The sequence below is a fragment of the Buteo buteo genome, chromosome 6 (genome assembly GCF_964188355.1).
Source record: "Buteo buteo chromosome 6, bButBut1.hap1.1, whole genome shotgun sequence".
Lineage (NCBI taxonomy): Eukaryota > Metazoa > Chordata > Aves > Accipitriformes > Accipitridae > Buteo > Buteo buteo.
In genome coordinates, this window is record NC_134176.1 from 8,280,513 (window position 1) to 8,294,039 (window position 13,527).

The 13,527-nt window shown below is 43.1% G+C and overlaps 1 protein-coding gene across 1 annotated transcript in view; it reads right to left on the bottom strand.

The window, feature by feature from the left end:
• KCNH5 (potassium voltage-gated channel subfamily H member 5) overlaps positions 1-13,527 on the bottom strand; it is a 159,749-nt gene that overhangs the window by 117,543 nt on the left and 28,679 nt on the right. Inside the window, exon 5 of the mRNA XM_075031045.1 lies at positions 2,047-2,162. Within this exon, the coding sequence (XP_074887146.1) occupies positions 2,047-2,162 (116 nt within the window). The remainder of the gene's footprint in view (positions 1-2,046; positions 2,163-13,527) is intronic.

The following is a 13,527-nucleotide window of genomic DNA, read 5'->3' on the forward strand; positions in this document are numbered from 1 at the left end:
TGGACTGTTCGGTGGGTGAAGAATTGGATGGATGGTCACACTCAAAGAGTTGTGGTCAACAGCTTGACATCTAAGCAGAGACCAGTGACAAGTGGCGTTTCTCAGGGGTTCACACTGGGACCAGCACTGTTTAACATCTTTGTCAGTGACATGGACAGTGGGATTGAGTAGACCCTTGGCAAGTTTGCCAACACCACCAAGCTGCATGGCGAAGCTGACATGCTGGAGGGAAGGAATGCCATCCACAGGGACCTTGACAGGCTTGAGAGGTGGGCCCATGTGAACTTCAGGAAGTTCAACAAGACCAAGTGCAAGGTCCTGCACCTGGGTCAGAGCAATCCCAAGCACAAATACAGTCTGGGCGATGAGTGGATTGAGAGCAGCCCTGCAGAGAAGGACTTGGGGGAGTTGGTTGACAAGAAGCTCAACATGACCTGGCAATGTGCACTTGCAACCCAGAAAGCCAACCATATCCTGGGCTGCATCAAAAGAAGTGTGGCCAGCAGGTCGAGGGAGGAGATTCTGCCCCTCTACTCTGCTCTTGTGAGACCCCACCTGGAGTGCTGTGTTCAGCTCTGGGGCCCCCAACATAAGAAGGACATGGACCTGTTGGAGCAAGTCCAGAGGAAGGCCACAAAGATGATCAGAGGGCTGGAGCACCTCTCCTATGAAGAAAGGCTGAGAGAATTGGGGTTGGTCAGCCTGGAGAAGAGAAGGCTCCGGGGAGACCTTATAGCAGTCCAGTACCTAAAGGGGGCCTACAAGAAAGCCGGAGAGGGACCTTTTACAAAGGCATGTAGCGATAGGACAAGGGGTAATGGCTTGAAACTGAAAGACAGTAGATTGAGATTAGATGTAAGGAAAAAGTTCATCACTGTGAGGGTGGTGAGGCACTGGAACAAGAGGTTCTGCCCAGAGAGGTTGTGGGTGTCCCATCCCTGGCAGTGTCCAAGGCCAGGCTGGATGGGGCTTTGAGCAACCTGGGCTAGTGGAAGGTGTCCCTGCCCATGGCAGGAGCATTGGAACTAGATGATCTTTAAGGTCATTTCCAATCCAAACCATTCTGTGATTCTACGATTGTAAACCAGTAATGGATATAATGGGATTTACAGAACACAAATTTCACGAATTAGAAAAGCAAGATGTGAGAGTAACTTAGCAGTCATCCAAACTATTGGTATGGGATAATTCAAAGGAAAACATCACACTGACAACACCTGAAAACTGTGGGTTTCCATTCTGATTTTCATTTAAATAGAGTTTTTTTTATCAAAGTCCACTAAAACCAGAAAGGGAACCAAAAAAAAAAACATTTAAAGCTGCTACCAGTTCTTAGCATCAAACCCAGGACAAGCTCTGCGGCACAAGGTGGCTAGAGCTGTCATTTTCAGTAGCCCACATGTTTTTGACCTGTGTATTTTTCATTACCAACGGACATGAAGATGAAAGCAGTACCTCCGTTTCATCAGTTAACCTGAAGGCATTCACTTGTTGCACCATCTGCACTGTTAAGGAGATGTTTGCAACCTGCCAAAGAGTTCATTTCATCAGTTCTGAAGAAAAAAATGATGAGCAAAATATTGCAGGAATGACTTTGCAAGACAGTCAAGGTTAAGGTATAAAAGTAGTCAGTGTGCCTGTACAACCCCAGGGACCCAGGCAGGGATACTTCCGAAGAGGTTTCTCAAACAATCCCATTTCCCTGGGAGAGAAGTCAACGATCCACAGGGCTCAAAGACATCAAGTCTGGTTCCACGTTGCTGTGAGACAGCACGTAGGGGTGTACACTGTGCACCCCAACTTAAACAACAACCAGCAAACTGAGAATTGCATGCACAGAAATAGGGCCATGTAAGTAAAAGTGACCTATGGAGACTGTTTTCGTGACTGAAAGAGCATGACCTGTCCCAGAAACACGGGCTTGGCACACAGTGCTGCTTTAGGATGAGCAGAGGAGAGGTTGAAAAAAAATCAGAGTTGGGCAATATGTTCCCCCCACCTCTTCCTGCCTTATGAAGGGAGCGGGCTCACGTCTGTCCCACTTACTTCGGCTAAGCGGGAGTGTTTGTGCACCACCTCGGCCTTGTTCATCGGCGTTAGCTGCTGCAGCACGCTCCGGCTGTTCGTCAGGGCCCGCGTCAACCGAGCAAACTTCGTCCAACCTGCGGGAAAGAAGGAAATCGTGTCAGAAGTACTCGGACCTTATTCATCACTAGTAAATCTCCTTCGTGTTCACTGATATTTGCTCTCAGATTTGAATAGTTTCTCTAAATTGCGGCGCAGAACAGCTTCAGGCTCCAGGCTTAAAGACCTTGCAAAAGAGGAGAAATACCGCTGCTTCAAGGCAACCACGAGTAAATCTGAGTAAAATCAAAATGCTCCGGCTCGTTCTTTCTTCTGCCTTTTGGAGACATTGTGTTAGAGGGATCACATTGTGCTTTCAGCCTTCTGGGGAGTTACTCTGCTGCTGAAATCTAAGCCACTGAAGTTAATGCAAAGGCTTCCCAGCAAATCCTGCTGAAGTAAAATCCTCCCCAGCTACAGAAAGACTCCTGCTGATTCAGGGCCACTGGAGCAGCCACAAAAGTCTGATCCTTAAGTCTTCACTGTTTCTTGCCCCAACTAGACTTCTGGGACAAAACTAAAACTTAAAAAAAAAAAAAAAAAAAAAAAAAAAAAAAAATCAGCAAAATTCAGGGCTGCAACAACAGCAATCCTTCAGACTAAAAAAAAAGTATCATTAAGACTTTAAAGAAAGATTAAGCACTAGATTTTAAATGGCATTAAGAAATATATTTAGCTGTTAAACTAATGATAAACAAGCTGCCTTAATGGTAGCTTGAGACCCACACACTGGGCCACCCCTGGGGAATTTTTTCTGCAACGTTCAGAAAGGAGCAATCAGAGTTTGTTACCGACAGCAGCACCGACCCGGGAACGTGTCATCAAGTCATTCCTGCTGGAAAAACGCCCAGATGTGACAGCTGGCGTGGATACGTCAAGGGATGAGGTAGATCAGCAGTAGCAAAGAAAACGCCAGGGGTTTAAACAGTGTAGCAACTTGGTGTTTAGCAGGAAAATTGAAAATCCAGATATCTGCAGGAAGGAAATGCCTCCCCAAGAGCACTGAAGGAGATGCTCAACATTTGGTTTAGCCAGGTATAACCTGCTATTTTACTACACGGGTCTGTATAAAATATCAGACAACTTACGGACAGGAAAGGGGTTCAGGAGAAGGGTTTACTTTTATTTAATTTGAATGCTGAGTAGCTGAAAATTGGGGAAAATGTCACATCTGAGAAAGGAAACATTTCCATTTTAGCTAGGTTTATTTTTAAATGCCTGTTGTCTGATAGGAGTCAGGGACTTGGAAAGTTAAGAGAAGCCCTGGGGTAGATAAAATGAAGAGCAGAGAACAGACAATACAATAAAACTTCAAGAAAAAAAATCATTCACAGTTTGGCTTTTCAATTTACCACATATATATCATGTTCACACAAATGTAAATCCATTGTTCATCGTTTAGCAATCAGAACGGATCTCAATACCACGATACACCACCAGCACAGCACAAACCATTTGTGTCTGGCTATTTATATATGACCTCAAAAATGCACATTAAAAATGCACTGGGAAAAGGTAAAAAAAAGAAGTATTTTATTAACTTTTCAAATCTGAACCTTAAATGTGAACTTCAGATATGCTTCATGCTTCTCGAGCTTACAGGGATATTCAATTAGGAACATACACTTTCTGTATTAAACAAGGTCAAGAGAGACCATAGTGATCCGAGCATGGACTATTAATTTCTAGAAAATATTCTTGTGGTTTTCTTTTTCCTAATTGTCTATAAAACTGTGGCAAGGAGACAGCTTTAAGACAAAAGTCAGAACTGTTCTTTACCTTTCTTAGCCAGTGATTTCAAAGAGCAAGTGAGCATGGTAACAGCATCGTGACAGCTCTGCCCCGACATTTCTCATAATTGCTGGAGGTCACAGTGCATCCAGCTGATTGGTTTTGGCGTGCTGCAACCACGCTGCAAGAACCAGAGAAAAAGAGCAGCTCTCCTCCGGGAAGGTGGTCATGCACCTCCAGACCCTGGGCAGGTACTTACACACACACACGCACGCACTCGGTGTCCTCTTCCCCTGGCAAGACGCTTCCCTGCGGTCCATGGGGACAAATTTGGGCCAGTCCCCAAGCTTTAGCTTGTCCCCCTGCCCCACAGAGCTGCTACGAGAGTGATGGAGAAGTGCTCAGCAAAGCCAAAACCACCACGGCCAAACTGTTGGATTCAGCCCCGAAGGCCCTCCTCATTTGTCACATCTCCGCGTTGTCAGCTACTCCAACTGACAGGAACCTCACGAAGTTCAACAAGGAGAAGTACAAAGTTCTGTACTTAAGGAGGTACAACCCCATGCACCGATATACATTGGGGGCCACCCAGCTGGAAAGCGGCTTGGCAGAAAAGGATGTGGGGGTCCAAAAATGCCTATCCTGTTATAAAAGCAAAACTGCTAAGAAACCCCTTGTCATCATCTTAGGTAAGAAAAACATCTGTTCTGCATTAACCACAAATACAGAAAGTCTGAGGAAGTTGGGGAAGATGTGCCACAAGGAGCTGGAGGGGTAAGACACACACCAAACAGCAATCCTTTTGCTGTAAAAATAAAAAAGAAAGGAAGAACTATGACTTTTTCAAATACTCCCTTTCCACCTTGGTGAGAACATTAATGTCATGTGAAAGAAAGAAGCCATACGTTTTAGCGTTCAGGGTTACCTCTCTGCCCATCTGGTCTGAACTCTTCACAGGGAAAACCATTTCATCGTGTCCTTTCTCCACCAAGACCAAAGCTTTGGTTTGTGCTAGAGCAGACGTTTTGCAAAAAACCTTCCAGCTTCATTTAGAGGCCTCACATTTTCACATCTCTTCCAGCCCTGTGAAGCCCATGATTCTGGACATTGGAAGTACAGAATATGCTAACATGACTTTTTCCTAATTCAGCACAAAGTCCGGCATTATTTCACCTGCTCCAATCTATCCATCTGCAATAGTGTGAAAAAGTAACAAGTTCTTTTGTTTCCTATTTACAACCCAAGAGAATTAAAAACACAGCAACAGCAAGATCCTGGGGTATGAGTGGGAAGGTGAAAATGTATACAGGCTGCCTCGTGTCTGAAATAATCTGTACAGGGTACATTTCTCTGTTTCTTGACCTTGTTGTAGACTAGATAAGTTCAGAATTATATTTAAAACCAATGTGTATGTTTAAATAGACCAAGCAAAATTTGCATAGCTGCCTACTGCTGTCAATGTTTCTTCAAACGATTCTCTCCTTTCTTTTCCTCTATAGACAGAGACTTGAAAAGAACGATAATTTTATCCCATGTATTAGTGACCGCCTGTCCTCACAGATATTTTCAGTCTGCAAGGAGTAAAGGAGCAGCACAAATAGCAGGTGCAAGAGGGGAAAAAAAGTACTCGTGAGAAAAAGTGACACTTCTGATGCTCTCTTTTGCTCAGCTGGATTGTGTCTTTCTTCCACAGCACCACTTGAAAAATAATACCCTGAACTTGCACCACTGCACTCAAATTCTTAGGAACAAAGGCAACATCATCAGATCACACACCAGATCGGGCCAGCAGCTGCTTCTCCTTACGAGAAGTTAAACTGGGTATTTCAGAGGAAGATGTTAACTACCTCAAATGGAAAATTCTGGAATAGCATACACATAAAATGATTTTTTTCCTCTTGTCCTCTTTAATTACTTTCTGATTCATGGACAAAAAAAACAGAAGAATTTGTACCCCCGCTTTAAAAAAAAACCACCCTCATGATCTGCATTCATTCTCATGATTCAAAACAAGGGTCTGTTCTTAAACAGTAGCCTAGCAAAGTATATCCCTGTTCATATCCATTACTCAAAATTCCTGCATTCTCAATAAATTGAAGATGCAGGTTTAACAACTCCATACAGTTATGAAAATATGACATGAAGAAGACAACCATGATGACAGACATGATCTAAACTAGTCGCTGCCTTGTCCCAGCTATAATGCTGTCCTTCCAAGCATGCACCTTTCTTCTTCCTCCATGCGTTTTAGTCACAATTAAATATTTTACATGCACAAAATATTCTCCACATCTCTTGCTCTAATTAGGACTGCCAATTTGACAGCCCTCTCTCTGTGGGGCTAACTGAGCCAGGGGTGACTTGGTGGCATACTTCACACAACAGCTGAGCCAAAGGTTTCTCTGAAGAGAAAAAAAAAGGAGTATTAAATTAATTTTAAAAAAAATAAAAATTGGTATTTCTTTCAAACCTTAGATGCTACAAAATGAGTTGAAGCTGTTAATGTTGTGCCAGGATGCCTGAGGGAGGGGAAGGGTGGTAGGCAATAGTGAAGTGAAGCAGACAGAGCACCTGAACACCTCCTCAGAGGGGGAAAAGCTTTCCAGATGGGTCGAAGATGCTCACGCAGCCACTCCCTAGATTCCACTTCAGAAATTATGTGGCGTCTAAGGGGGAAATGGTATTTCCACTTTAGAACTTGATCCTATCATCCCTCCCCTGTCAGAAAGTCCAAACGATCTTACCCGAAACCTCTTACTCACTACAGCATGTGCTTTTCCATCAGCTACTCCTCCAACAAGAGTAGTATTATGCCCACACATCTTTCTTCCCGAGATCCTGAATCAATCATTGTGTTTATACTGGACAGCTGGGATGGGAACGGCTCTGCAGCAGCTGCTCTCCTAACAGCTCCACCACCACACTCACTGCTTTCTCTGTGTTAAGGAACCTTCTGCAAACCACACTCTTACACCGCCATAGGGACCTCTCTCTCCCTGCCTTTCTGGTCACCAGTCTCCTTCCCATTAATACACCCTGCAGATCGATCCAGTACCCAAACACTCTCATCCATCTCCAACAGCCGCTCCTCTCCTCTGCTGCCTTTTCTAAGTAAGGAGAAATGTCATCCAGGTCAAAGATGCTGCTGTAGCGTATGGCGGAGCATAAAAAGGACCAGGGTAAAAGCTGCCCAAAGAAAGTGCAGCAAGGGAGGCTTCCCCACGCAGAAGTGCTGCTGGAAGTGATGGGACAGAATCACTGTTTCCTAACGGCTATCTGGAGACAAAACCGTTAAATCCCTCTGATTCCTCCCGAGGTCACAAAGCCGGCAGAGAATTGGTTAGACTCCACCCAAAACTGTGAGCGTCCTGATGGCATTCCCACATGCACCAAGGAGCGAGTCCGGGTGCCCATCACGCACGGACATTCCTGCCAAGGGACTGGGTCAGACCTGGGCAGTTCCCTCTGACGGGGAGAAGTCCTTGCCCAGGCACAGGCAAATGAGCAAAAAAGATTTCGGGTCTTTTGGTCCACTAGTCCTTAAGTCACCTTCCCTGTACAAACCTCAGCAGTCAATAGGCCTACCCATTGCCTTCAAAGGTAACAGCAAATATTTTCAAATCTAGGTATCCGCAAGTGAGAAAACCCTTCAAATTCTCCCCATAATTTAATCAGGAGTTGAAGATTTGCTATCTCTGTGACTGGATTTGTGTACAGGTCCAAATATGGATTTAGCCACCTAGCGAGCAGCCACAGTGAAAAAAAAATAAAATCTCTAGTTCATAAACTATATTATGTTATTTTAAAGCTAAATTCATACATCAGAGTTTATGAAGAGTTTAAAAATCTCAAGGCGAGATGTTAATGTTCTTTATAGTGCACTTGCTCTGAAAAATCTAGACATGACTAGTTCCCCCTAATAAAACATTAGTGTAGCTCTGCTGGGTTGCAATTAACCTTTTTATCAAGGTTTGTCTGGTCTTAAAAGGATCAGAAATAATGAAGGCTTTTAAATCACTGTAACAGTATCTTAGACTGCAGTGAAAACACTTGGGTCAAGAATGATAGTCTGTATAAAAAACAACCACAAAGGGCAATTATAGCAATGCTCGTGCTGATTCCTGCCTGCAGGAGTGTAAGTAACACCTCCAGACCACAGGAAGGTTGTTCTTCTCCTCTCACTGTGGAGCACGAAACAGTTACCATACAGAATGCTTAAATAATATATACTCTATGACTTACCCACAAAAGCAAAGAGCTAGCACCACTCAGAGATAGGCAGTTTGGAATTCAATTTATAACATGGATCATCCTTTTGCATCAATAGTTAGCATCTACAAATCTCAACTATTTCTAAACGTTCAGACAGTAAAATCATTGCAATGGCTGGTTGTTTGCTCTTTACTGCAGGTAAAGTATGGCTGGAAGAGCTCATTGCCTCTTTGAAGAACTTAATCATCCTAGTTTTGCATTGTTAGAGAGAGAAGGATAAATGGGATTCCTGGATAAACAGAATAATAGTCAAACAAAGCTCAATCATTCCAATGATGCAGTAAAACTATTTACGGACTGAAGAACCACAGACTCTATTCAAATGTAATTCAAAATATTAGGATAAATTTCCCGATTTGAAATTCTACGCATTCCACTGTCTGATAATGCACTGTACTCCTGGGATAATTTTTACATCTGACCTCTGATCTTGCTCAGTGTTGTATTCCCAGTTACCATCCACCCACTGCAACTACTGGGGAGCTCAAAATGGATGAAGAATCACTGGGTAATCTTGGGCATATCACTTTACTTCTCTGAGCTTCAGTTTCTTCTCCTTAAAATGAAGATAATGCTAATGACCTACTTTGCAAGCCATTTTGAGATCTACTGATGAGAAGTGCTAAAATTTATACACCACTAGGCTACATTTGGTATACAATGTATTTTTAAATCTAATTTTGAAATAGCTGTAAATTTACAGTGCACAACTTCTTAAATTTCATGTTTCTGTAACTAAAGCTAAACTTTATACATGCACACAGACCATCAAGGACTTATTTCCCATAACTATATAAAATCAAGTGCAAATTTTGGGAAGAAAGAAACAAAAAAAAGACTAAGTACTGTAAATGTCTGTCAACTGGCTGTTAGGAGTTCATCAGATAGCAAGATGGTGCCATTCAATGGTCAAGGAAAAAGGACTACACCAGCCAAAGGCTCAGGGTCAAAAGGAAGCTAGAAATGAAAAAGCAGCATACAATAAAGCACATAGGGTTGGGAAGAAAGAGGGAACAAGTAGGTATGTGAATGAGAAATTATGGCTTATGAGAATGGACTTAGAAAGCTGAAGACATATGGGAAAAATCCTTCTCTGGCTAGATTTATTACAGTAACAATGAAGTTTTTAAAGAACTCCCAGAGTATGACCAAAAGGCTTTCTGCGCCCATATGCAGAAAGGGCAAACAGGCTGACCCAAGGAATTACAGGTTGCTCGGCTTGATCTCAGTGCCAGGCAAAATGAGAGAAAAGATGATCTGAGTTTCAATACGTTTAATAAAAAAGGAAAGGAACATAATGAATGTCTGTCAATACGGAATGATGTAAAATGCCCCACAATGTTGATTTCATTATTCGATAAGAGTATAAAATTAGCTCAGGAAGATGGCCAAATGCCTTGACAGAACAAGCTGCAAGCCAAATGCAACGGCCAGCTGGAGCCACAGCATATGTATGATGTACGGCGGAGAGGCAAAAGCCAGGGCAGCTCCCAGTACCAGTGCTCCCTTTCTGGGCTGGGCTGGGCAGCAACGTGGACCATTAACTTGATGACAACCTCAGTGGCTGCCCCCGGTTTGTTCCCACCTGCAGCCAAGGACCCAATAGCTCCCAAATCAGCACAGCCACAGTACTCATCACATAACATCACCTCATCCTGGTGCTGCATTTGAATCACCCAAGAGCCACAGGTTGGCCAAATCCTCGTGTACGGTAATCTTCACTAAATTGACACTGTGTGACACTCTCGACAAAATATTGAGACTACGCAGTTCAGTAAATTACAGGTTAAATGGATGAAGAACTTGCTACCTGGCAGATATCAAACAAGGAGTAGTGGAAAATAGTAAAAAAATTATTACTGAGAGCCTTCTGGACCCCAGCGGACAGGTCCCCTTCTATTCAGTGCTTTTCTTGATGGTTTGAAAGTCATTATAAAATGACTGATAAAATGCCCAGATGACGGGAAGATTAGAGGAATGTTAAACAGTAGTGAGGGCAGTCATGCAGGATGATGTGCTTGATAACCAGGCATGTGCCATTAAAATGTGTTTTAAATGGAAATCAGGTATCTAGGCAAAAGAAATGCAAATTGTATCTCCAGCACAGGAAGGGGAAACAAACGTCCCTAGCAAAGAACAGTCCTGAAAAGGATCCAGAGGTCTTAGCAGATAAGCAATTTCAGCATGTTTGGCAAAAAGTCACCTGCTCCTTGGATATACAGTGGTAAGAGCTAGGCTTGGAGAGGCCGAGCAACGGGCAAGGTTGAGGAGTTAGCTGTGAACCCACCTGGCTACAATACTGGCCACAGAGACTGACTGGGGACCCGGGAGGCTGAAATCCATGCTGCCACAGCTTCACTCCTACTGCTGCCAGTGAGCTGGATGAAAGTGCAGCTAAAATGCCTGTGTATCTGCTATCACCAGACCTCCAAATTCAGGCTAGAGAGACGTTTAAGGAGCTCAGCTCATTTACTTTATCAAAAGAAGGTAGAGCGATGACTTGATTATATATGTAAGTGCCTTAATGGGACTTTTTTAGTACAGTGGAAAAAATGCGTAAGAAGATGGCACTGCAAGAAGCTGAAGCCAGGTTAATTTAAATATGACACTTTTTTAAAGCCAAAAGTGTAATGAAAAAGTAAGAAAAATATGAAGGAATGTGGTAGATTCTCAGTCTCTTCAGACTTCTAAATCAATGCTGGATGAGGTGATGGTTTAGTTACACACAAGTTCATGGGTTCTGCAGAGGACTACCTTAGTGAAATGTAATGCCCTGTGATATACAGATTAGACTCTTAAACTCTCTAACTCTATTTATACTTATTATTTTATATATGGCTTACGAGTGTTCAGTTTTCTACATAGAAAGTATAACCATCTACAGTTACTGCTTTAAAGATCAATTTCCAGTTTAATTCAATCTCTCACAGGGTTAGATTTGATTTCAATGGGATTTCTTTTTCATTGCACATTCAACTTGTAGAAATTTACGGACAGTTAATGTGCATTGTGGGTTGCTGATGGAGCACACAAAGGCCTCCAAAGGCAATACCAGATTCAGAAAAGCACTTGTTTTCTGTGAGGGAAACTAAACAGCCCTGGATATGGAAATTCTCTTCATCATGGTGGGTCTCTAACAACAAAGCAAGAAGGAGGGGAGGGCAGAAATAAGGCCTCAGAGCGTCACCCCTAGGACACAACTACCTCTTCATGACTGTTCAGCCTTTGCAGTCTCCGCTAAAAGTGCCAGCAGCATGTCACTGACGACAGTAACAGGGATGCTTGTCCTGCAGGAACAGGAGCAAAGCGACCTCAGAAGGTCTTCCTGGTTACTAGCAAGCTGTGCCCATCCAAAATGGATGGTTTCAAATCCCAAGAGACTATATCTTGGCATCATTCCTCCGAGTTGTCTATTCTTGACATAGGAAGCCCACCTGGTGTCCTGGCAAATGATCACTTCTCTTGTCATCCCCGACAAAGTCCTTTCTCAAGGCCCAGGTGTCCCTGGATGCTGCACTCTAGACCCAGGGGAGAACGGAGAGATGGAGGTGATCTCCTTGGTGCCTGAAGGCACTGGGGGTTAAAACTCTTCAGATCAGAGCAATAGGAAACAGCACCAGAACACGTGAATCTCTACAGCACCGAGACCCTTGTTATTACAGCCATGGTAAAGCGCAATAAAAACATGGTAAGGATATCCAAATTGTGACCTGTTAAATTACTGTTATGGATTACTGTCAAGGTGATGTATTCAACAGGGTACACTGTGCTTCAGCTAAAGGTAGAAACCTCATTTTCATGCTCTAATCCCTCCACCCACTTCTTCTATTATCACCAGGATTGATACCCCATCAAGGAAAAAAGTTCCCATGTGCAACTAGTTATATATGCTTAATAACTTGCACTTATTAAAGATAAAAAAGGATCAGAATTATAGGCTTAGCAAGGATTAGCAAGCATAAGTGCGTATTTCTGCAACTACTACACTTTTTATAGCCCTGTCACACTCCGAGATAGAGTTGTATCATTATATAGAGTTATATAACCATAAAGAGTTATATCACTGGAAGCATTACAGCATTGTCCCAGACAGTCTTGATTATCAAAGTCTGGCTCTATCAAGTGAAGAAAAAAAAAAAAAAACCACAACCAAAAACCAAAAAAAAAAAAAACCCAACAACTTCGGGATACTGTTGTGCCATCTCCTGATCCCATCTGTTAACAGCACACAGTCCTGAGTTGTACGGGCCTCATTAACACAACTTTGCATCCTAATTCAGCATCCCATCAGTATTCACCAGACCTTCCCAGTCACTTCCAGCAGGTGACAAGCCTGATATTTCACTCAAAAGAGACTCAAGATAACCAGTGAGAATCCAAGCCGAAAAAACTTGCAAGTTTACCCAGAGGCCACATTTCTTCTTCACTGATGATAACAAAGGGAATAAAGCCGTAGCACAACTAGGTGAAATTCCACTATTAGCCAAAAAATGCCAGTCTTTTTTTCTATCCTTAAACTTTCAGTTCAATCTAATCTACAGCACTCCTGGCTTCAAACGGCATTAACATTTTAAGTGGCCCGATTTGCACTTCTAATAGTTAGGGCCCAGAAAAATGGCTTCATTTTTTTCTGACAAATAAACATAAGATTATTACCACTGTGTGTCTTTGGAGGGATTGAAAGTCTTCAGATGTTTTTAAAAGGCCATTGGGTAAAGACAGAATAAAAGCACAGCAAGCTGATAAAAGCATCCAACTGTGACCCTACAATGGTACAAACATAAAAAAAAAATAAAAAAGATTCTTTGGGTTTTATTCTCTGGAAGAAAATACATAATACAATCTTTCATATGCTTGTAATGGCCTTCCACCTCTGCTGTGTAATGCATTCAGCCAGGACACCTGGTGATGTGGCCCTCCACCACCACAGGCAGGACCTATTGCTTGATACTGAATCCAGATCAGACAAATGTTCATGTTACCAAAGAGCAGGAAAAGGAAAGAAAAAGAGACCAGACAAACATAGCACAGCTGCTTCACCGGAAAATAAGCCGTCGTCCCAGTGACCACCAAGCGCAGCCATCATCTCCTGTGGCATCTCTTGCCCCATCACTAATTCTCAGGCCTCTTCTCCCACGCTGCCACCACCCACAGCTCATCCAGCCACCGACTCAGGAGCTGAGGCGCTACAAACCACAAACCCAGTCAACGGAGGGTGCTGTCCCTCCCCTCCAGACCTGCACAACTGCCCGTGGCATCTCCACCCAGGGGTGAACATGTCAACCAGGTGGCTGATGTTTCCTTCCATTATCATCTTCACTGCATCTGCTTGAGATGCTGGGGTGTTTTGGGTTTTTTTTTTTTACACTTTTGCATGGTTAGACACTTTTTAAGTAATTT